This window comes from Zonotrichia albicollis, chromosome 22 (genome assembly GCF_047830755.1).
Source record: "Zonotrichia albicollis isolate bZonAlb1 chromosome 22, bZonAlb1.hap1, whole genome shotgun sequence".
Lineage (NCBI taxonomy): Eukaryota > Metazoa > Chordata > Aves > Passeriformes > Passerellidae > Zonotrichia > Zonotrichia albicollis.
In genome coordinates this window covers 1,969,161-1,994,476 of record NC_133840.1, presented here as the reverse complement: position 1 = coordinate 1,994,476, position 25,316 = coordinate 1,969,161, and the positions used below count along the sequence as shown (strand labels likewise).

General features: G+C 50.3%; 1 protein-coding gene across 1 annotated transcript; it reads right to left on the bottom strand.

The window, feature by feature from the left end:
- Positions 1-1,877: 1,877 nt before the first annotated feature.
- Positions 1,878-24,895, bottom strand: PPM1D (protein phosphatase, Mg2+/Mn2+ dependent 1D). The gene is made up of 6 exons (XM_074556845.1): positions 24,268-24,895; positions 20,075-20,303; positions 16,380-16,504; positions 8,948-9,138; positions 6,278-6,517; positions 1,878-3,280 (listed from the first exon to the last, which is right to left on the bottom strand). The coding sequence occupies exons 1-6, from the start codon at positions 24,704-24,706 to the stop codon at positions 2,750-2,752; spliced, it is 1,755 nt and encodes a 584-aa protein (XP_074412946.1). The 5' UTR covers positions 24,707-24,895; the 3' UTR covers positions 1,878-2,749.
- Positions 24,896-25,316: the final 421 nt, after the last annotated feature.

The window sequence follows — 25,316 nt, the reverse complement described above, 5'->3', positions numbered from 1 at the left end:
GAGGGCGGGACTTGCTCGGAGGGGTCTGGGGAAGGTGCGGAACGAGCGGAACGCCGTGGGCAGACAGTCCTGGCAAAGGGGAAAGGCCGCGGGGCCGAGGCGTCCCCCAGCTGGAGGTCTCCAGGCTGCAGAGTTAAGGGACAGCGCAGGATCCTGAGGGACAGGAGCTGCTGCTCCTCAGAGCTGGGGTGCTGCGGCAGCGCTGGAGACACGGCTGAGGAGCGGCCTAAAAAGCCCCAAAGGGGCTCCGAGAACCATGGAGAGAGACTTTGGACAAGGGCCTGGAGTGACAGGACACAGGGTATGGCTTCACACTGCCACAGGGTGGGTTTTGATTACACAAATAAATCGTTCCCTGTGAGGGAATTGAGGTCCTGGCACAGGGTGCCCAGAGCAGCTGTGGCTGCCCCATCCCTGGAGTGTCCAAGGCCAGCTCGGGGCAGCCTGGGACAGTGGGAAGTGTCCCTGCCCGTGATGTTTAAGTTTCAGCCCAGCCCAGTGTGTGATTTATGTTTGCAGGTGTCCAGCACTGCCCAGCTGCCTCAGGGTGACACACGGGGCCCTGGTTCAGGTTTCCAGACAGTGGCACCAGGTCAGGAGGGGGTGACCTGCTCTGGGAATGCACCTGACTCCTGTGACAGCACCATCATCCACATACCAGAAGAATGAAACAGTGACTGAAAACATCCTCCAAGTGCCTGTGAGCAGTTTGCACAATCACAGCTTTATTTTGCAAGAAAAAGTTGGAACTCAGGTTTGATCTTACCAAAGGAGCCTCTGTGAACATACCAGGTGTAAATTTCCTTGTCTTATATTTGATTATTCATTTCAGAGAAGTCAAATGATAAAAGAGGTGGGCAAAGCATACCCAGGAGTAAAATACTGCCAGTTTCTGTCATCAGGGCACTTTCTGTCCAGTGCAGTAAATCCTCACCATCATCCAGGAGATTCCCCAGGAAAATTGTAGGGTTGGGTTCATTTATTAAGAGTAAAAAAGAAAAACCAAAAGGTGGAGAAGCCCAAGTTTATAACGACTTGATGAAACTTCAATGAGGCTCACATTTCTGAGTGCAGCAGAACTCTATGGAAACTTAAATTTTGCTTCTGTGTAGAGCAAAAACCCTGGGAAATTCACTATAAATCTTTTTCCTTTTGCATATTTCCCTTATTAGGAGTAACACAGTCATCTAACCGAGGTGTTAGAGTCACTCTTTGGAAGGTTCAATGCAGGCTAATTGAAAACAGGTAATTATTGTTGTTGCTAAGGTTGTTGCCAGGCAGTTGCCCCACACAGTTGTGGCCTCTGCAGCCTTTCCTGCCCATCTGGGGCAGAATTTCAACATCACAGCAAAACTTTATGAAGTGAAGTTTCACAGAAATAAATCCTTGCAGGATCCAATTTGGACAGGCTGCTTCTTTCATCTCCTGAGGCAGCGCTGTGTTCCCAGCATGGATGAAAGGGAATATTTTCAGGAATAAAATCCCCTGGGATTTCTGTCACCATGGTAACACATATAGATAGCAGGCCTGCTTCCAAGCCAGGTTTTATTGTTCCAGCAGTAAAGAACTGGCTCCTACAAATAACCAGCCTGGAATAAAGTACTGCCCTTCTGCTTTCCCATCAAAATAAAATTTTTAAAATTTAATATATTGCTACAGTTAAACATTCAGGATAAAGTGCCAAGATCAGCTCTGCCATAAATCTAACTAGGATGTCTTGTTTCCTAAGCCACAGTGAGAAAGGGGAGAGTATTCACATACTTAATTAATACCAGATAAATATGAATATTTTTATAACAATAAATTCATATTTCACTGCTGAATAAATACCAGAACTTAAGCCTGAAATAAAAATTAAAAAATAAAAAGCATCCCCATCAAATTTTCATGTGTTTTATTGAGGTGAACATACACATGGTCCACATAGTCAATGAAAATAGTCATAAAATAATTTAAGAACTTGTGTGGAGAGGTATTAGCAGCACCATTGGTATTGGAATAGCAGAAAACACATCTCAGGAGGGCAGTGATGCCTGGAGAAAATGCCATCATTTGGAACAGGGATGGGAATGGCTCTGTGGGATGCTCTGGGGAGGTGGAGTTTTTAAAACACACTTTTGCTAAATACTTTTGACGATTATTGTTACAAAAAATACAACTAAATAAGATACTGCATAGTATTTTAATTAACATAAAATCGACATTGAGGTGTGTAAAGCAAGACTCAAATCTCTGCTTCCACATACATTTCATTTCTGAGTAGAGAAATCTAAAATTTAAAACCAAAATATAGACCTAGTGTATTCTCTAAAAGACACACTTTAGGTGGAACGTATCAGACTACGAAAATACATATCTTCCATTCTGTTTAATAATTTACTTTAGTTAAAAAGTTGTGAAATTCTCCTCACAAGAAGCGTATACAAATTGATGACTTTAGTAAATTAACAAAAAGGATTATTTTACTTTTTGTTTTGTTTTTGTGGTTTTTTTTTTAAAACAAGGCTTAGCCCCGCAGTAACAATTATACAAGGAAGAAAAGAGACTACATTTATATGAAGGAATACAAATTTACACACATTTTACAGTGACTTATACCTACACATCTACAAAATTCACAGTTATAATACAAGCAAGTACAAGGCTGGGATAGAGCTGTCGGATACCAAAAAAAGTTCCTACTTGAAAGAACCAAACCAATCGAGGGGGGGGAAGCGCTTGCACGGGGCGCAGCCGCGGCAGGGGAGGCTCAGCAGACGCACAGCGCTTTGCGGGGCGGGTGGAACAGGGAGCTGCTGAGCTTCTTCTGCCCGCGGAGGCTGCGCCTCATGGCCAACCGGGCAGGGCTCCCGCGGGCCGGGGACGCTGCCGTGCCCTCCCCCGGGCCCCGCGCTGGGCCCCGCCGTGGCTTCTTCAGCGCCGGGCCCGAGTTGGATTCCTCCAGAGTCCGCTTAAAGCTGCCCGGGGGCGGCCTCTCCGCCTCCTGCGCCTTGCCGTGCCCGCCAGGGGACACCTTGAAGCCTTTTTGGTCCGAGTTGGAAGGGGAGAGGCTGACAGATAAACCATTGCTGTAGGATTCCTGGAGCCTCAGCGCCAGGGCTTTGCTGCACTTCTCCTCCTGCGGGGCTGAATCCTTGGGGGTTCCTCCTGAGGAAGGGAAACTGCTTTTGGCAATCTCGTTTGGCAGCTCCAGGTATTTCTCTGAGAGCATGTTGCTGTGCAGGAGGGGAGGAATGGGCTCAGCAGAGTTCAGCCGTGGCCAGGGGTCATCTTCTGTGAGCTGAGGGAAAAGGAAACAAAATACTTAGGAATAAATATAACAATAGAATCACAAAATTATTTGGGAAGGATCTGCAGGATCACTTATTCCAAACTGCCATGGGCACAGACGCCTCCCACCATCCCAGCTTGCTCCCTGTCCCACCTGGCCTTGGACACTGCCAGGGGCTGACTTTGTCCCATGAGGGTGCGCACAGTGTGTGGCACTTTCAGAATTCCCCCAAACCTTATCAAAAGCAGGAAAATCCTGCTCCACAGCAGGCTCAGCTTCTCTCCCTGCTGAGAGGGGGAAACAATTCCAGCTGGGGCTGTGAAGTGCAGCTGCACAACACAGAGGGATCTGCAGGCAGCTGCCGGGAACTCAGGGGAAAGCAGAGCCTGAAACCTCCGAGATCCTCAGCAGCATCTGCACACCCAGCCAGGATTTCCAGCAGAGCCTGGCAGAGGCACTGCCCTCTGACCTGTGTGTGGTCAGTGGCCAAAGGGCAGCAAGAGCCTCCTGACCTTGGTCATGTCCAGCACTCTCAGTGACTGCACAACCAGGCCAGCAGGGCTGGCCAAGCTCCTGCTCAGCTGCCACACAGAGGGGCAGGGACAGACACAAAAATATCCCTGATTGCTGAGCAAAGTGACACTTTCATTGCCCATGGATCCCTCACAGCACATCCCCTGGGAAGCACAGGCACTGAGGTGCCAGGAACCCTGACCCTCATCTCTTCTGGGCTTTTTTCTCATTCTCAGTTCTACCAACAGGAAAATGGGGACAAGACTTGCTCTCACTATCCACAGGGGGATTATGGGAATTAGTGTTTATGCAGCACCCTGAAGATAGGAATTCTGACCTTATTAAAGATCTAATTGTAATTGTCCCTGGTTACTTGGTGAGCCCTTCAGAAGTGAATTTCAAGGCCACACTCCACTCCCCCAGTGGAAGGCAAATAGCAGTTATTATTTTAAGAAAATCATGTGCTGCAGACTGAAATGCACCCAGCTGAATCAGTCAGGGAAACATCTCAGGTGAAAAAACAGATGCTTCTGAACCCACAACCCAGACCAACTCCAGATTTAATAAAATGCACTCCAAAAGAAAAGATAATCAGGATTGTTCCCAGCATCCACACTGGTTTTCCACTCCTCTGTGGCTGCCCATGTGTGGACAAAACCCTTTAGATACCATTCCTTTACCACATTTAGCAACAAGAGGGAAGACCCTTATGAATAGAATTCTAAAGGTTATTCTCCATCTCAGCTGCTGCAGAACCCAGGAGGAACCAGATCACACACAGAGAGCAGCTCTGGCAACGCTCCTTCAGCTGCTCCGTTTAATTCCTGACATTGTGTCACATAAAACTTCATTTTATGGTTTTTATTGTGCAAGACCTTTCATGTTGTGGTTCTTTTCCCCAGCATCTCCTGCTGGTGCAAACAGCTGAGACTGCAGCAGCTCTGGGGAGCCAAGGAGAGGCACAGGATGGAGTGCTGGGGAGTGATGGAACAACACAGGAAAAACAAACCACCAATCACCAACTGAATTTCTCAACAGTCCAATCAATCTTCCTCACTGGCCTCAGGAACACTGAAATTAATTTGGTATTAGGAATTGCTGCCAGAAGGACAAGCAATTAAGAAATATTTTTAATTAAGAAACTTTGGTTTCCATCTATTTCTGAATTAATTGCTTTGGCAGGTAGCAGCTGTCAGGCATCAAGGCCACCCCTGCTTCTCTCACAGAAACTGTGATTGAAAATTTTAGGAGCACTTACAATTTAATTTTTTTTCCTCAAGATTTTGCTAGGTTTAAAAGCCTTTCCATGGATTTTGCTCCACTAGATGAAAGGGGAGGAGACAAAGTTGAAGCTTGCCATTTTATTAGCAGCTTGTTTCTCCCAAGGGAATGTTTAAAACTCCCTTTCTAATTTCTGCTTTCTTTTCCTTTGCCCAAAGGACAATTATCTGAAGATTCTGCAGAACATCAAAGGACAGTGACTTAAATCAGGAGCAGCTGGTAATTACTGAAACAAACAGCCACTCATAGCTACACTCCAGTTCTTAGAGGGGGGGAAGAAAAGCCACAAAACAACAAAACAAAAACCCTCTGAAGAGCTCTGCTTTATGTTAACAGCTCAAACTTGCAGCCTCCAGAAAGACCTTATGTTATGATGTCACTGCTTCAACAAAGAACATCAAATCAACCAAAGGAAGATAATGAGATCTCCCAGTACAGAAAGAAAATGTTCTTTACAGCAACATGTGTTGGAACCAATTTACCTTAAAAAAAAATAAATAAAAGTCCAACACCAGCACAACCAAACCAACCCAAATGAAAGCACACCCTGTCAGGAACAGGTTCACAATCTGCAGTCCCTGGGCTGGGCAAGCTACACAAGCACCTGGCAAGGCAGGAAGGGAAACTGCAGCCCAGCCTTGTTTTCTAAGGGGGTGTGTTGGATGGGTTTTTAATACCTCTGAGCCCCACTCTGCTTCCTGTCTGTCTCAAAAGGCTGCCTTGAATCCTGGGGAGGACCTCAGGAAACTTTAAGAAACAATGCATTTCAAGGTTTGTAAAGTAACTGTACTAATTTCTTCCACATTAGGGAGGAAGCACAGATCAACACCCACCAATAAACAACCAGCAGCAATTCTGGCATTCATACATTGGAACACCAAAGGCAGAGTGCTAAAGTTCTTTAATAAACATGGTTAAAAGTTGGTCCAGCCCTCAAACCTTTGCAGGTGGAAGTATTGAAGATATAACTGTAGCTTTCACAGTATCCAGAGCTGGAAGAGACCCACAAAGGCAACACCATGTTTTAACCGACTGAGCCAATCTCAGTGATAGATTCTCTACACATACACAGTAAAAATTCCAGACAGCAACATTCAACAGCGATGCCAATGGACAGCTCAGGAGTTCCTGTGAGTATTTCTGCATCTCTGGCACAGTTCCAGTCACCGCAGGCAGCCAGGGCAGGCAGAGGGGGGTCTGGAGAGCCCTTACCTTGAGGGGGGGCGTGCAGCAGCGGGAGGGGGGCAGGCTGCTGCAGTCGGGGCTGCTGTAGCTGGGCCCCTCAGCCAGGTTGAGCACCAGCTCCTCGTCGCCGTCCCAGCGGCCGCGCTCGCGCAGGGGCGCGATGCAGATGACGATGGCGCTCGTGTTGTCCGCCCGCAGCATCCTCTGCCTCCAGCGGCCCAGGGCCCGGCCCACCAGCATCCGGGCACAGGACTGCCGGGCCTCGCCCTGGGGACAGAGGGGACAGTGTCACACAGAGCCACCAAACACACAGAGCCACCTGGGCACAGGACTGCTGGGCCTCGCCCTGGGGACACGGGGACAGAGGGGACAGTGTCACACGGGGTGTCACACACACACAGAGCCACCAAACACACACAGAGCCACCAGCATCCGGGCACAGGACTGCCGGGCCTCGCCCTGGGGACAGAGGGGACAGTGTCACACAGAGCTACCACACAGAGCCACCTGGGCACAGGACTGCCGGGCCTCGCCCTGGGGACAGAGGGGACAGAGGGGACAGTGTCACACGGGGTGTCACACACACACAGAGCCACCAGCATCCGGGCACAGGACTGCCGGGCCTCGCCCTGGGGACAGAGGGGACAGAGGGGACAGTGTCACACAGAGCATCACACAGAACCACCAAACACACAGAGCTACCAGCATCCGGGCACAGGACTGCCGGGCCTTGCCCTGGGGACATGGGGACAGAAGGACAGCGTCACACAGAGCCACCTGGGCACAGGACTGCCAGGCCTCGTCCTGGGGACATGGGGACAGAGGGGACAGTGTCACACAGAGCATCACACACACACAGAGCCACCAGCATCCGGGCACAGGACTGCCGGGCCTCGCCCTGGGGACACAGGGACAAGAGGGGACAGTGTCACACAGAGCTACCACACAGAGCCACCAAACACACAGAGCCACCTGGGCACAGGACTGCCGGGCCTCGTCCTGGGGACACGGGGACAGTGTCACACAGAGCCACCAAACACACAGAGCTACCAGCATCCGGGCACAGGACTGCCGGGCCTCGCCCTGGGGACAGAGGGGACAGTGTCACACGGGGTGTCACACACACACAGAGCCACCAGCATCCGGGCACAGGACTGCCATGCCTCACCCTGGGGACACAGGGACAGTGTCACACAGGGTGTCACACACAGAGAGCCACCAGCATCCGGGCACAGGACTGCCAGGCCTCGTCCTGGGGACAGAGGGGACAGTGTCACACAGAGCCACCACACACACAGAGCCACCTGGGCACAGGACTGCTGGGTCTCGTCCTGAGGACATAGGGACAGAGGGGACAGTGTCACACAGGGTGTCACACACACACAGAGCCACCAAACACACAGAGCTACCAGCATCCGGGCACAGGACTGCCGGGCCTCACCCTGGGGACACGGGGACAGAGGGACAGCATCACACAGAGCCACCACACAGAGCCACCTGGGCACAGGACTGCTGTGCCTTGCTCTGGGGACACAGGGACAGTGTCAGACAGGGTGTCAGACAGGGTGTCAGACAGGGTGTCAGACAGGGTGTCAGACAGGGTGTCAGACAGGGTGTCAGACAGGGTGTCAGACAGGGTGTCAGACAGGGTGTCAGACAGGGTGTCAGACAGGGTGTCACACAGGGTGTCACACAGGGTGTCACACAGGGTGTCACACAGGGTGTCACACAGGGTGTCACACAGGGTGTCACACAGGGTGTCACACAGGGTGTCACACAGGGTGTCACACAGGGTGTCACACAGGGTGTCACACAGGGTGTCACACAGGGTGTCACACAGGGTGTCACACAGGGTGTCACACAGGGTGTCACACAGGGTGTCACACAGGGTGTCACACAGGGTGTCACACAGGGTGTCACACAGGGCCACCCGGGCACAGGACTGCTGTGCCTTGCTCTGGGGACACACGACACTGTCACACAGGGACACCCGGGCACAGGACTGCCACATCTCGCCCTGGGGACACAGAGGACACTGTCACACAGGGTGTCACAAAGAGCTACCCCCAAGGCACCTTGGGCCACACACACTCCTACAAGCCATGCCCACAGCACCCCCAGAAATGCTAATTAAAACACATCTTCCTTCTCAAATCCACCTTTAAGTCAGTTTGTGGCACGTTCCACATACACACAGAGCTTTAAACAGCACTAAGAGCTCATAACACAGCAGTAGCTTGTCAGAGGTTGGAACACGACCTACAGGCTTTGCAGAGTGTTTACTCTCTGATGCTCAAATATAAATTCTCAACTGTTTTGTAAAATAAATCAGAGAGTAATTTAATTCAGTCTAAACAGTCTGCATTACAGCATGCACCTTAATGTGAAATAAATGTAATGTTCAGACAGCATTTGTGTAACTTCCTTAGAGAAGAAACTCATTATCTCCCTTATTACTCACAGACAGCACCCTGCCAGTCAAATTTCCCCAAAACATAAGAGAAATAATTTAAACATGTTAGTACCCATGGTATTTACTATCAGTCACATTGTAACAACTTTTACATTGTGGCAAAGCCATCAATCTGCCCCAACCCCACCAACGCCATCGGGTGCTCTTCATCCCCACCAGGCTGAACAGTTTTTAGAGATAACAAGGATGAGATTTCCACCCTGACTTCTGGCCACTGCTCTCACCATGAAATATTTCTTCTCCTCGTGATCCTGGCACATGGAGATGGCATCCTGAGGGGGGATCATGTTCCAGAGCCCGTCACTGCCAAGGATGATGTACTTGTGCTTCTGGGGGTCAATGGTGTGCACGCTGGTGTCGGGCTCAGGGGACACCACAAACTCCCCACTGTAGAAGTCGTAGCTCCAGAGATCACCTGGCAAAGCACAAATTGGGTTGGAATTGTTACACAGCACATGAGGAATCCCACTCTTGGAAAACAGAGGAAAATGTTCCTTCCCAGGAAATCCATCAAAATCAGCCCTGAGTCACCAGCAGGAACATAACGAAATTCCAGCCCAGTCACTGCTCAGCTGCTGCCACCTTCTAATCCTCTTTAGACTAAACCAAGCTGTAATCAGAGGTGTTCTACTCTCTTAAATATTTGTGGAAAAAGGAGAAATGAAACAGATTAATATCTAGAAAATGGCGAAACCTTAACCACTCTCCAAACTAAAATCTACCTGAATTGAGCTCTCCTTAAACAGAAATAAAACCCGGTTTTGTGGATCCCACACCAAACGTGCCAACATTTGTGCGTGCAGGTGCCACAGGGAAGGCACAAAGCAAAAAGCAAAGGAGGAGCCTGAAGCCTTTTCCCTGTTCAGTTCCCTGTGCCATCCCTTTTCCTCCCGCAGCTCCAGCATCCCTGCAGGGCACAGGGGGCAGGCACAGCCGTGCCAGGGCTGGGCAGCAGCCACAGGAACAGGGCCCTGCAGGGAGGCAGCACAGAGCAGCTCCAGCCTCTCCCCAGCACGGCCCCGTGCAGGGAGCTTTGCTATTTTTAAATCCCTCTCACTGTGTGAATGAGTTTGGGGTCACCTCAGCAGAAACAAAGCTGAACAATGCAGCAAAATCATGCCCTGGCTCAAGAGCTCCCTCCAAACCATCCTCGAGTAAAAACCACTCCAGCAGAAAAATGCATTGCCACAGCAATTTATTTCAATTCTATTTATCAAGTACACTTGAAAAATTAAAAGCCTTTTCTAAGGCTAGGCCTTCAAATCAAGAATAATAATAATTTGTTCTAACACCTCTTTTAAAAATTTATTTCCATGTTCACAAACAGCTTCCTGTGGTGATAAGCAGCAAAAAGTAACATTATTATTACTTGCAAGCACTGGTTACATTTTTCCACGCAGAACACACAGCTTTAAAAGCAGAAATTAATTGAACTGTCAGAGCTGAGCAGCAAACAGAAGCTCCACAACTCAAGAGCCAGGTTTTGTCAGGCTCTTCCTTTGCTTTCTGCTGGACAAAGCCCGGAGCTTCTTCCACATCCATCAGCACTCTTTTAAAGACAATAAATAAGCTTTTTGTCCTCCTCCTCGCCTCCATTAGCTTTGCCCTAAGCTATCAACCAGTTGAAAAGACTTTTCCAGAAGCAGGAAAGGGAATACTCCAAGTCAATTACCCCACTCCACCGCAGCCCGTGCTCATTAGAGCCCCGATTGTCCCTGCGCAGCCCCACAAGCACCCGCTGCTAATGAGCGCTAATTAAAAGCCAAGCCCGCTCCTACAGAGGTGCACTGGGGCTCCCGACAAAGCCAGCTGGCAGCGGGATCAAAAATACTGGAACAGGAGAGCCGAGCTAAGGAGTGCAGGTGAATTGCCGTGGAAAGCGCTCCTGTTCCCCTCACACCCTGTCAGCCGCAGCAGGTAAAACCAACAAACAGCAATACATGCAACATTCCTACACCTCCAGTTTGTTCATGCTCATGTAGGAGAAATGACAAAATGTTATTAGCTGAATCGGGTTTTTAATTAAAAACACTGTGCTGGGTGATAAAAATAACCTGATGTTCATTAATTTGGGTTCTTTAGCCCGTGTGTGTCATCCTGTCCATCTGCTCCCTGCCCGAGGAAACAGCCAAGCCAGCCCCACACTGACTGCAGGGATCTGCTCCAAAATCCTCACAGGGCAACTGGGAATATCACCAGGGGCTGCTCCAAGGATTCCAAACTCCTGAGGGGCACAGAGACCCCACAGACCCTCCTGGGGGCACACAGAGACCCCACAGACCCTCCTGGGGGCACACAGAGACCCCACAGACCCTCCTGGGGGCACACAGAGACCCCACAGACCCTCCTGGGGGCACACAGAGACCCCACAGACCCTCCTGGGGCCACAGAGACCCCACAGACCCTCCTGAGGGGCACAGAGACCCCACAGAGCCTCCTGGGGGCACACAGAGACCCCACAGACCCTCCTGAGGGCACAGAGAGACCCCACAGACCCCCCTGAGGGCACAGAGAGACCCCACAGACCCCCCTGAGGGCACAGAGACACCACAGACCCTCCTGAGGGCACACAGAGACCCCACAGACCCTCCTGAGGGGCACAGAGACCCCACAGAGCCTCCTGGGGGCACACAGAGACCCCACAGACCCTCCTGAGGGGCACAGAGACTCCACAGAGCCTCCTGAGGGCACACAGAGACCCCACAGACCCCCCTGAGGGGCACAGAGACCCCACAGACCCTCCTGAGGGCACAGAGACCCCACAGACCCTCCTGAGGGCACAGAGACCCCACAGAGCCTCCTGAGGGGCACACAGAGACCCCACAGACCCTCCTGGGGGCACACAGAGACCCCACAGACCCTCCTGGGGCCACAGAGACCCCACAGACCCTCCTGAGGGCACACAGAGACCCCACAGACCCTCCTGAGGGCACAGAGACCCCACAGACCCTCCTGAGGGCACAGAGAGACCCCACAGACCCTCCTGAGGGGCACAGAGACCCCACAGACCCTCCTGAGGGGCACAGAGACCCCACAGACCCTCCTGGGGCCACAGAGACCCCACAGACCCTCCTGGGGCCACAGAGACCCCACAGACCCTCCTGAGGGCACAGAGAGACCCCACAGAGCCTCCTGAGGGCACAGAGACCCCACAGACCCCCCCTGAGGGGCACAGAGACCCCACAGACCCCTCCTGAGGGCACACAGAGACCCCACAGACCCCTCCTGGGGGCACACAGAGACCCCACAGACCCTCCTGGGGGCACAGAGACCCCACAGACCCCCCCTGAGGGGCACAGAGACCCCACAGACCCCCCCTGAGGGCACACAGAGACCCCACAGACCCCTCCTGGGGGCACACAGAGACCCCACAGACCCTCCTGGGGGCACAGAGACCCCACAGACCCCCCCTGAGGGCACACAGAGACCCCACAGAGCCTCCTGAGGGCACACAGAGACCCCACAGACCCTCCTGCGGGGCACAGAGACCCCACAGACCCTCCTGAGGGGCAAACAGAGACCCCACAGACCCTCCTGAGGGGCAAACAGAGACCCCACAGAGCCTCCTGAGGGGCAAACAGAGACCCCACAGAGCCTCCTGGGGGCACACAGAGACCCCACAGACCCTCCTGGGGGCACAGAGACCCCACAGACCCTCCTGGGGGCACACAGAGACCCCACAGAGCCTCCAACCCTGAGCCCACCGAGGCCAGTCCATGGGGAGAAGGACATTTATGGTTTTATTTTGTGTTTTCCCCTGAAGGGCAGAGCTCCCCAGCCTGAGGCAAAGCTTTTTGGAGCTGCTGCCCAGCTGTGCCCCCTTTCCCTGCCCAGCTGTGCCCCCTTTCCCTGCCCAGCTGGGCAGTTTTACACCCCAGCAATACCAGCCTGCAGAGGAATTTTCTATGGCAGCCTCTGTCCAACTCTGGGAAGGGCAAAGGGAGAGGAGAGCAGCCAGAGAGCACAGAACACGTTTCCCTGAGCACTTCAGAGTTTCCCTGAGCACTTCAGAGCTCTCTGAAGTCTTTAATTGTGTTCCAAAGCAAGCAGACAGAGCAGTGACCCTCTGGGATGTGCCAGAGGCTGCAGTGCCAGGCTCTCAGGATCCCATTTCAGAGCCAGACTATTTTTGTTCTGAATTAAAACCCAAACATTTACAAAACTCTTGACAATCTTGTTCTTTAAAAACTTACACACTGGGAGTATTCCTTTGCATATTTCTTTTCCAAACCAAAGGAAGAAAAAAGTTATTAATGCAGTTCCTTCCATATCTTCCAGAAAAACCTGTTCTTAGAATAATATACAGAGATCTACACTGCATCTCACAAAGTGAAATAGATGTTTGAAATCAGATACTAAAGGAGCAGGAAACTAATTTAGCTGCCTGTGAGAATATATCAAACTAAGCAAACTAACTCTTACTGTTACCTTATAAAATCCAACAACAAAGCCATTCCTAAGTCAAGTGCTGCCAGGGAATAATGGCAGCTACAAACAAAAACACCCTCATGTAAGTGGGCTGGATTGGATTAAACCCAAAGCCTTCTTAGAGCTAAAGCATGTCCAGAAATTACATAAATCAAGTCTTTCATTTCAGTTGCTGGAGATGCTGTTTTGCATATAAAAAGGGCTTTTGATTTTAATAGAGGAAAGAAAACTTTACTTTGATAACTCAGTCCAAAATAAAACCTGAGTTTGATTAATCCCAGAGCTTTTTAAACCAAAGTTTTTCTCCACAGGTGCCCTCACAGGATGTGTTACACACAGGTCCCAGAGCAAAGCACACACTGCATTTGGCACTGCACATTTATTCTTTTGTCTCAGGGCTGAAGAAAATTGTACAAGCTACAGAAAGATATCCTGAGGACAAGAGAAGAATCCTAAATGCACCCCAAGTTTGTCTGGTTTTATAGAGATAAAACAGAAAAGCAATTATCAATAGGAGCTGGAAATTGCTGTAAATACAACTTCTACAATTCCATGTGATTCAGGTTCATGGCCTGCAATGGAGCAGGAAGGAAAAACTGAGTGGCAGCTGTGCCCACTCTGTTTGGTAATTTAATGTGAAAAACAGTTAAATGCATGTAAACAACCCTAAAACCTTACACAGCAATTTCCTCAGGTCATTTGAGGTCAGCCACAGCCTCTTCCCCAGGATTCCATGGAATGTGCATTCAGAGAGTTTCACAAAGCAGCTCTGGCACCCAGTCAGGAGTTCTGGAACAGCTTCCCTGGCCCTGTCAAAGACCCAGCAGCAGCTCCACGTGGATTCCCTGCTCTGGTTCACAACTGCTCCTAGAGGGCAGCAGGAAATTCCTGCACGCTGGAGGCGGCTCCACTGACATAGGGCTGAGTCTGTTCTATTCCTACATAAAACCCAGGGAGAGCAGAGCTCACGTTCCCACAGGAGGGAGTGGTTGAACCAACGGGCTCCTGGCTCAGCTTTCACCCTTCATTCACTGAAACACCTCCCAAACAGCTCCAGCAGTGCCAAGCAATCCCTCAGCACAGATTCAAAAGTTTCTATTGCAGGGCAAACCAGTATTTAAAAAAAAAATGTTCTCACTGCCCAGGAAAGGTCAGCAGAAGTAGCTGTGAAAACACAAAACTACAGCTTAAAATGGTTTGTTAGGAGACACAGAAAGCTGCTGGGTGCATCAAACATCTCACAGATGCTCTACAGGGACAGCACAAAGCCCAAATATTTCTGACTTGTTCGGGGGCTATAAATAAATCAAGCATTATTTAAATACTTAAACACAGCCACTGTGCATACCAGAAATTATTATTTTAGGGCAGAAGGGCACTTCTGACAATCAGAATGGGAGAGGGTATGTCAGCAGAACTCATCTGGCCACAAGGATTTCTTCTGCACCAAGAATTTCTGCTGCTTGAGTTACAGCTTGAGTGCAGCTTTTCCACAGTGCTTTATTCCTATATTCCTATTTTATTTCCAAAACCTTTCCTCAACTCCTTAACAGTGCACTAAACCTAAAGACTGGGGGATGAGACTACTTCAAAGTATTTTCAAGTGTTGTAAGAGAGAGACGCTTAAAACACCATTTATGATCTAAATTTTAGGGGTTTTAATCAGATAATCTCCCCCATTCTAAATATAATAAATTCCCAACTCTAAGTTTCTCTTGTTGTCCTGCTAAAATTTTTTAGCCAGGTTGGGACCAGGCAGGAGGGGAGGCAGTCCCAGCATGGGGTTTGAGCTTTCAAATCCCAGAACTGATAAGAGAGAGGTGCTGAAAACTCTCATTAATCCTCTCCTCATGCACTTGCTGGCCAAGAATGCAATGGGGGGTAACAAATGCATGGTTCCCTGAATTCCCATCTGCACACAAAGCCCAGGCAAACCCTTCTGTTCAGCTTCTGGGAGCAATCAGAACAAAGGCCAGCCAGCTCTTTAGACAGGCAACAATCCCAGGAAGAAAAGATGAATCCAAATTAAATGTTCACATTTTGCAATCCAGGAACACCTCCCTGTCCTGCAGGAGGGAACAGGAGATGAAGGTTTTTTGTTACTCATCTATTAGCTCTAAAGGATTCACTCCAACTCTCAAGTCAGGTCTCCTAACCACAAAATAAATTCTATCCTACCTGAAATATGACACATAAAGACTTTCAGATGCTGAGAAAAAGTCCTTAAAATTAAAATTTTGAATTTTCAGGTACCTGTGACTCCCTGCTTGACACACAGCTGACTCTTCCATGTTCATTGTCACTGCAAAATTCTCCTTATCTCTGGACAAATCCCTGTGGCACAGCTATTCCTGCCTGTGGAATCAGACACAGGCAGGCTCTGGAATGCTCCCAGAACAGCCTGTCCCCATGGGCACTGCCAAGCTGCCAGCCAGGAATTCCAGCACAGCTCCCACAGGGAAACCACAATCCCATCAAACAAACCTATCCCGGGTGTACCTGCACAGAAAACTCCTCACTGCACAAAGGAGAGAACACGACCAGCCAGAGATTGGCATTCTGCAGTGGAATTTAAGGAGAAAAATGACCAGAAACACTAACACTCATGGGTAAGAGACACCCAATAATTCAGTGAAGAAGTACTTCCCAAAAAAAAAAAATCATCACAGGATATTGCAGGACAATTTCTGCTCCTGCAAGATCCCTTCTGTCCTTGGAATGAGGTGCTCCTCAAAGACAGCTCCTCTCATTTCTAGTGCTCCCATAAAGGCAAATTAAAGTTAAACACATTTAACTTTCATTTCATTCTGTGCCAAGTCTTAACAAAAAAATATTCTCCACAAAAGAAACACTGAAGCAATTCATACACCACCCAGCAAAACTTCATTTCTGGTGCAAATGAAAACGTGTGTGTCTCCAGGAGGGAGAGCACATCTGTCTCCTTCTCACTGAGATAATGGGACTGTAATTTTTGACTAGCTGGTGGTAAAATTAAATCCCATCCTTGTAGGGCTGACACTGAAAACCCTCAAAGTTAGAAGTCACGTTCTTCTCTCCCCAATTTTAATCTCTTTTTAATCTCTCCGCAATCACAGCATTACTCAAAAAACGCAGTATAATTGTATAAAAACACACTTTCAAGGCCCAGACTGTGAGAAGGCAGGTGAGGAGGGCCCTGTGCATTGTGTGCTGGGCAAAGGCAGGGCTGAGCAGAGCTCAGGGACTCACCCAGGGCTCTGGCCACGGCCAGGAAGGGGATCTGGTCGATGACGGTGCTGCGGCGCACGGGGCCGTTGTGGCTCAGCCGGGGCCTCTTCCACACCACACGGTTCACCCCAGACTTGTTGATCACACTGCAAGCACACACAGGGACAGGGGTTAGCAACAGCAGCGGTGTCAGTGAGGAAAAGCAGGTAAATATGCAAATGTGGAGGTAATAATGATGGCCAGTTCCTATTGCAAAACACATGACAGCACTTTGTTCGATATCGTTCCACATCCAAGGAGAAAACTGAGAGATGAAGGCAGAAGAAAATAAAAAGCAAGGTAATGAAGACCTGGAAGAAATTCTGGCTGGTTACAAAATATGCAAGAGTGTCTTTTTAATCTGTCAGAGTCAGAGCAGAGCTGGATTTGCCTCCCTCAGATGAGGACCATCAACACCAGCTCACTCAGGTGTCAATTCCTCCTGGACCATCAACACCAGCTCACTCAGGTGTCAATTCCTCCTTCACTCTTCTCCAGCTCCCAAAGTTTGGCTGCACAGACCAGCATGGCACCCTTGAAACAACAGCAAAGAAAGGAGCAGCCTCCTGAAAGGATTTGCTTGATGGAAGGAACACCAACAGGAGGCAGACACAAAAGAGGAATTGTCCCGGGCTGGTGTGTGCAGGAAGCAGGAGATGGGAGAACAGCTCTGCGTTTGCATGTGAACACCTGCTCTGAGCACTGAGCACTGCTTGGGCTCTCCCAGGTGGCACTGCAGGGTCAAAGGAGCTGCAGAGCAAATAACTGGGGCAGCTGTGTCAGGCAGGGAAGGGAGAACAACAAATATGAACCATGAAGGAAAAAGAGCTAATGAAACCAGGAACCAGCAAAGCTCGGTCCCAACCAAGTTAGTAGGAGCTGGATACTTGAAAGTTCCTTTCATCCAAGTAACAGCCATTGGTAATTAGAAACTGAGCAGCTCTGGAACAGCCTCAGGATTCCTCATGCTGAAGCCATTCACGATGCACTTCCTGACACTTCAAAGGCCTTAACAACAAGGGCATGTTCAGCTCCATCCAGAGCACGGCACAGTCACAAACACCACATCCTAAAACCTGATCTCATCCACTCGTACAGCTGATGACCACACAGAGCTCACCATTGGAAAAAAAACCTCATCCCACACTCAGACAGTTACTGGGAAATGGCATTTTAATGGAAGACTCCCTCATGCTCTCTCATTAAGTGTTCCCAGTTTGCTCTGATGAAAGACAAGGCATTCCCAAGCACAGCTGCACTTCCACCTCACTCCCACCACATGCCTCACAGCCAGCCTGGGAGAAACAGGAGGAGCACCAGCAAAAATTTTTGAAAAATTAAAAATTAACTATTCCTGTGTTGCCTTCTGATAAAAGGCAGGCGGCCTGGTTTCAGGAAACAGCACGGCGGCCCATTTCTCCAGGGCCGCTCGGGCCTAAGAAACATGCGGACACCAATATGGTGGAGGATCAAAGGCCTTTATTCTCTCTTCTCGTGGGGTTTTATAGTCTAGGGGGCTTCTACGTCAGGTGGGGGTCTGTCTTTACTATCTATGGTTAGTAGGGATGGAAAGTTACCTGGGCAAGTGGAAAATTACCGGAATCTGGTTCAGGGGGCTACATTCCTATGTTAATTTTCTTATCTAAGGGGGCAGGGGCCCTGTCTTCCCGTAACATCACGAGATCTTCCGAACGCCAGGCCCTATCTGCTACATTCCTGTCAATACTAAGGTTCAGGGAACAGTTTTCTGCACCTTCAGACTTCCAAACTCTGAGAAACCTACAGCAAAAGTGCCCCTGATTAACTCCCACAAATATCTGCAGGTTAATGGCTGACAGGGCTCCCACATGAATGATGTCAGCAGGAAAGCCTTCAGTGATCCCTGCTGGAGGAGCAGGCCGTGCCCATCCATCTGGTGAGCACCAGCAGGACACAGAGCTCCCAGCCCTGGGGCTGTCCCCAGACATTGGTGCCACCTGAGAGAGCCCAGCCTGCTCCCCCGAGTGCCAGGGAGCACACCCAGCCCAGCTCTGTCGGATCTCAGGATCTCAGTCCTGAGATGCCGAGCCACCGAGACCACCCTTGGGGGGGCTCGGGAGTCCTGGAATGTTCCAGAAGTGTCTGGTGGCTGGACTTTGATCCTACACAGGAGATGACACCTGTATGAGGATAGGAGGGTTTCACCGGGGTGAATGGTGAAGGGATTAGTTAATTAGAGCGTGAGAAACAGGGTTTAGGATTTATGTACAGGGGGGTTTAGAGAAGTAAGATGGAGGAATTGGGGTGTGTCCTGTCCTTCTTCTTCTACTCCTCCATCTTCTTTGGCCATGGTGGCACTTTTGGATTGGTTATTACTGAAAGTGCACCGGGTAATAAGAATAAAAGGTATTGGGGAAAAATGATAAATATTGTACACGTAACAATGGGTATAAAGATAGGTGACTGTCCGGAGGGCAGCACAGTGTGCTCATGGCTGGCTGCTGAGCAGAGCTCTGTCGGGCCGAGAGAAAATCTTTTAGATAAACAATCAATAAACATAAAAACCGAAAGAAGAACTGAAGCCTCTTCTCGTCCTTCGATACGCGGCTGCCCCAAGGCCACCCCGGGCCTTTCCAGGCCCCTCGAACAGCCGAGATAAACCGACACAGCTCTGCCAGGGCAGGAATGGCTCCTGCAAGGACAGCTGCTAAACTGTGCTGTCAGAACAGCAAAGGGGGGATTTTGTTTCAAATCCAGGATTTTTCTCAGGTTCCCTAAGCAGAGGCTTTGAGGAGTCCATTCAAGAGCTGCCATTGTCATCTCAGGGACAATGCAGGATGCCTGAGAAATCAGAGTGCTGGGACAAACTGGATATTCCAGAGCTCCTATCATTTTACCTACGTGAAAAGGCAATTTGCACAACCTGAAGGTTCCTCAGAATTTAAAGGGGAATAGGCCAAAAATTAACATCTCTCCTTGCAAAAAGTTGCTGGTAAACATTTAGAACTGTAAGCACCCCTCAGCTGTGTGATCCAGCAGGAAATTAAAGTTCTGGATACACCATAAACCACTAGCAAAAAACACAACCATGTAACAATGGATCCCTGTAATTTATTTCCCAGTAAGCTGTAAGAAAAATTAAGAGGACAAAAGAGAAATAGCTGAGATTCAGCTCCTTGTGTGCCCTCCCACAACAAGCTCAGGCTTAGCTCAGTGAGAGCAGACAAACCTACCTGTGGTATTTTCTGAGGTCCCCTGTGGCAGGAAGGAATGAATCTGACTCCATGTTCTAATTTATTAATTTATGATAAGACTAATTTATTAATTATATTATTTAATTTATTAATTTATTATAAGACTGATTTATTATTTTATGATATTATATAAAAGAATGCACTATACTAAAGAATAGAGAGAGTATATAGACAAAAGGCTAAACGATAATAACCAAAATCTTGAGGCACTCTCCAGAGCGTCAACACAGCTGGGCCATAATTGGCCAATAAGTAAAAACAATTCACATTAAACCAATAAACAATCACCTGTTGGTAAACAACGTCCAAACCACATTCCAAAGCAGCAAAACACAGGAGAAGCAATGAGATAATATTGTTTTCTTTTCTCTCTGAGGTTTCTCAGCTTCCCAGGACAAGAATCCTGGGCAAGGGGATTTTCCAGAAAATACAAGCGCCACCTACCTGCCCCCAAGGCCTTCAATCCTCTCCCTCTCCTTGGGAAGCTCTGGTTTGTGGTCCTGTGTCACCTCCACAGCTCTCACAAAGTCGTCCTTGGGGTCGTCCTGCACGCCCAGCACCACCCCTGAGTCCCCCACGTGTGCCACGTACATCTTGGAGCCGCGGATGATCACCACGCTGGCCGTGGTGCCCGACGTGCTGGGCAGCCCTGTCATGGTCTTGGGCCACTCTGCTGCAGGGAGAAACCAGGAACAAACACACAGAAAGCACAGGGTTAGCTCTGGGGAGCTGGGGATGGGGTCTCAGGGGTTTGTGGGGTGTTAGAACAACAGCAGTGTCCCCCCACTCCTTTAATGTCCTTCCCCAGCCTCAGGATCAAAGCACCACAACAGGGTTCTAAAAACTGTCCCCTCTGGTTTGATATGCCAAGCATCACTAGAAGAACACAGGGAAGATGTTGAGCTCCTTGGGGCTGAACAGGATCAATCCAGTGTTTCATTGAGATTTACTCTTCACTTCCCTGAAGTAGTAGAAATGTCCTAAATTCAGTTATTTTGTCTGGGTATTTGATTGGCAATCAGGATTTGTGGACATTCCTGGAAGGGGGAAAAACTACATTCATAGGCTGAACAGCAACATTTTCTGCTGAATGACATCTCCAATGTTTTACTCATTTCCCTTTGGAGGGCTGAATAATTCAGATTATCTCAGTGTGCTCTCAAATTCTACAGGAGATACCCCTGGAATTCAGAGCAATAACACAGCTACACCTGGTGAGGGAAATCTCCTTCCTCAACTGCTCTGCCCTCAAAGCACTTCTATGAACTTGCTGTTACACTACTCTCTCCAATTACATCCCATCTCAATTCTTCTTTTACTCCTTTCCTATTTTTGTACGCACACAACTTGATTTTTCCCCCAAAAAGTGCACAAGCTGACAGAGACAACACCCCCATGGAGCCACCACCCAGCCACAGCACCCACAAAGGCAGGCTCAGCTCCCAGTTATCAGCTGGTTCCCAGTGCCAGCAGCAGCCTCGTGTTTCTCCTTGGCTGCACCCACCCAGACAAGCTCCAAAGGGAGCCTCATCTCCCTGTCACATTCTATCTCCTGCTCTTCACAAGTCAGGCTCACACAGCCCCACACAAAATCTCCACTGTGACACAAGCTGTCTGCAGGAAATACCCAGCTCAGGCTGCCAAAGCGCTGCATCCTCGGTTCCTGCCTGGGGCACAACAAACACACGGCAAATAAACGCACCGGGAGAGAAAAGGAAAGCACAGTTACACCTTACCCTCTGTGAAAACTGATATTTTAACCTTCTAAAGCTTTAAACAGAATCAAAACAAAATAAGGACCTTAAGTTCTAGTAGCACTGAATGATGCTCAGGTGCCTGAGGGAAGAAGACATGGAAGAGAGCTGATGGAAAAGGAGAATTTGGAGAAGCAGAATTCACAGGCAGTATGAAGATAAAAGTTGCATTTCAAGCTACCAAGACATCCAGCACAATTTAAACTTTTAAGTTCCAACAGTTCTAGCTTTGTGCTCTAAATACTAAAATGCACTTTCTCCCTAGGAGCAGCTTTATTTCAAGAACACAAACATTCAATCAGCTTATTGGAAGTACTTTGTCTGGCAGTTTTAACTGAGGATATTAAATCTAACACATTCCAAAAGGAAAGCAAACAAGGGAGGGAGCCAAGTGGTAATGAGGACTTCAACCATGCACTTAACAGAAAACAAGCTGCAACTAATGAGTTTCTGTCAGTGTAACAACCCCTGAACAGCAATAAAATGTATTAGAGAGTCAAATCAGTCTTTATGGGGATGGAGAGCAGAGAGAAGGAAATCACCCACTTGTGGGAGAAGGAATGATGCAGCAGCCTCAGATTTTAGGCTCAATAAAACCAGGAATTATCTGCCTGTCATCCAGAGACTGCAGTTCATGCCTTGCTCCCAGTTCCCTCCAGAGACTGTCTCACCAGGAACCAGCAAAGTGCCAGAACTGCTGGGTTTTCTTCTGAGCTCAAGCTTTAAAATCAAATCCATGGACCCAACTCCTCCAGGGATCAGGAGCACCAACAGCACATCTTTCTAAAACATATCCCTCCCTGTACTTGAAAACCACTGCCCTTCACACTCAGCTTTGTCACTTTGACCTCAAACTCAACTCATTCTGTACCTTCCAAAATGAACTCTCACTCCAAAAGACCTTTGGCATTCAGAGAATTTTATTACTACAGAATAAACACCAAAAATGATCACCAGTGACAAACGGGCATTTTTCTGGTACTGTCATGATCAGTGTGGTTTGTGTCTATCAGGGGACACCCACAGAACTCCCAACAACCAAGAGGGCAGCTGAGTCCAAGCTCCCTTCTAACAGCCCACTGAAAGCTCCATCCTCCACCCCAAAATTCCAAACCATTCTCCCACACACCTCAAGGCACCAACACAGCCAAGTCTCCATTTCGTGCCCACAGTGTCACCACCACACACAGATAAAAGCTGCTTTCCACGTGGTAATGTGGAAAATGATTGCCTGTCAGTAGAATTCCCACTGGGCCTCCAGAAGAGGATGAAGTAATAAAGCAGAGATAATGATGGGCTTGTCCCACAGAGCTCGGGCTGCTCAGCACGTGCAGCAGGAACCAGGAGGAGCAAACACGCTCTGGAGTTTCCCAAACAGCCCACCTGGGAGTGCCACAAAGGCTCCCGGCCAGAGCTGGGCTGTTTCTCACAACAACTCCAATTGCTTCCACAGCCCCGCTGCTGTTTGCTAAACATCATCCCCGAACAGAGCTCCCTGCACTCTTCTCCTCCTGCCTCGGTGCTCACACAGAGTTCCAGGCACAAATTACACACCAGGGACTCGAGAGCCACAAAACTGAGCTCCTTATCTGCCCCCACCCCGTGCCATGTGCCCTGCTCACACATTTTGCTCCTTATCACCCAGCCCTGCAGCCCAGGAGGCTGCACACCCCATTGCCAAGGATGTGGTCAAGTTCTGGTGCTTCTAAAACTCACACCCTTCCCTCTGTACCCTCAAACTTACTGTTCCTTCCCCCAACATCTCCTCAAGTATCTGATATTTGCACAACTTCTCCATTTTGCTATTCAAGAAAAAGGAAAATGAAACTGTTTTGAAACTATAATTACCCCACACCCCTCCTGAATCACCCGCTGAAAGCTCAAGGTGCACTGAGTGCAATTCTTGCTTTTCAGGTTTCCCTCCCAAGCCCGGCTGTCACTGTCACTATTCTGGATCCAGTTTTGCCGTGTTCCACACCTCCCTTCGCACGCTGAACCCTGCTCTTGCTTCTTCTCTGAGGCTTTTGCATGCCTAAATGCACAAATAATACACTCACATTCTACACATTCTATATAAACAACCAGGCTCTAAGTCAGAACCTTCACCTCAGGAAGAAAAAAAAACCTTTCCGAAACTCCAAGTGCGGCCTCAGAAGACCTCAGGGAGAGGGATGAGTACAGGAATGGTGACTGTCACTTGTCTGGGCATGCTCCTGTCCTTAACACGGACTTATTTACAGCGTCCATGCTACTGCACTCAATCAACTAATACACACACAAATACAAAATAATGATATATATATAGTTATATCTATCAAAACCATCCTTAGGATACTAAGTGAGTTTTCTATTTGTCAGGGACACTGAGTATTCCCCCATGCTCACACATGAAGGAGTTATAAACCAGACACAATTTCAATCGGAAATTTCAGTCGGAAGCACTGTTATGGAAAAAACCACCGTTCCCAGCCCATTTCAGTTTGTTAAAATTACTTTTTTTTCCCTTTTCATGACGCAAGGAAAATCTAAGGGGGAGCTCAGCGCGATAACCCAAGGCAACAAGATTAAGACCTTCCTAATGAATCGAATTTGGAAATTAACGCCTAACACCCCGAAAACAAACTGCAGCTCTACCATCGCCCCATCCCCGGCTACGTAACACAGCAGCGTATGCTCGCCCCGTGTTTACATCTCTGTCTCCCGGCGTGCCCTCCAGTGCTCCTCGTTCTCCCGAATTATCGGCCGGGCTGCCCTCCCGCCTCCGCCGCGATTCCCGGCGCGGGGACGGCAGCAGGGATTTCGGGAGGGAGGGAGGCGCTCACAATAGTGCGGGAGAGGGGGAGGAAAGGCGGCGGGGGCAGCGGAGGCTCCGCGGGCACTTACGCAGCTTTTTCCACATGGCGCGGTGGCAGGCGATGAAGCCCTTGCGCAGGGCCGCGCACACCTCGGCGGGCTCGGCCGAGCAGAATCCCTTCTGCTTCTTGATGAAGCCCCACAGGTTCTCCCGGGCGAACTGGGCCGCCTCCCGCCCGCCGTGCCCGTCGCACACGGCGAAGAAGGCGACGGAGCGGCGCGGCCGCCGCCCGGGGCCGGTGCCGGGGGGCTGCGCTCCGTCCTCGGCCGCCCGCGGGGTCCCTCCCCGCCGCCGCCCGCTCTCGGCCGGGGGCTCGGCGGCGCCGGGGCCTGCGGGCGCCGCTCCGCCTTTGTGCGCCCCGGCCGGCGGCGGCTCGGGCTCCACCACGATGTGGGTCACGTCCTCCATGTATTTCCTGCCGCCCTGGTCGGAGAACACGCTCACCCCGAGCGCGTACGGCCCCTCCATGGGGAGAAGGGGGGGGCGGCTCCGCGCGGCGCTCCCGCCGCTGCCCGCCCGCCGACGACTATTGCCGGAGACGGCGGCGCTCGGGCATGTCCGCGGCGGCCCGGGCCGCTCCCGCTGCCGCTCGCTGCGCCCGCCGGAACGGGAACGGGCCCGGCCCGCCCAGCGCCCCCTGCCGGCCCCGCCGCGGCGGAAGGGGCGGCGGGCGCGGTCCGGGCTCCGCGGCGCCCCCTGCGGCCGGCGGGTGGGAGCGCGGCGGCGGCGGAGATCGCGAAACCGCGACCGAGCCCGGGCGGGACGGGACAGGACGGGACCCACCGGGAGCCTCCGCTCCTGCTGCTGACACCACAATAACCCTCACTGGGCAGCTCTGGCAGCGCTGTCCGAACGCTCCGGGAGCTCCGGCAGCCTCGGGGCCGTGCCCTTCCCTGGGGAGCCCGGGCAGTGCCAGCGCTGCGGGGGAAGAGCCTTTCCCTGATCTCCCGCCCGACACAAGTTCGGGCCGGTCCCCACGGTGCTGTCGCTGCTCAGCACAGAAATCGGGGTCTGCCCCTGCTCTCGCCCTCACAAGGAAGGTGTAGAGAGCCATGAGTGTCCCCCGGGTCCCTTCCAC

What these genes read in the sequence shown, in the direction of transcription:
- PPM1D (XM_074556845.1), bottom strand. Translation starts at nt 24,706, where the DNA reads ATGGAGGGGCCGTACGCGCTCGGGGTGAGCGTGTTCTCCGACCAGGGC. An exon ending in CGCCATGTGGAAAAAGCTGC is followed by an intron (nt 20,304 to 24,267) that starts GTAAGTGCCCGC and finishes TTCTCCCTGCAG; the next exon opens with CAGAGTGGCCCAAGACCATG. An exon ending in GGCCGTGGCCAGAGCCCTGG is followed by an intron (nt 9,139 to 16,379) that starts GTGAGTCCCTGA and finishes GTGCTTTGCCAG; the next exon opens with GTGATCTCTGGAGCTACGAC.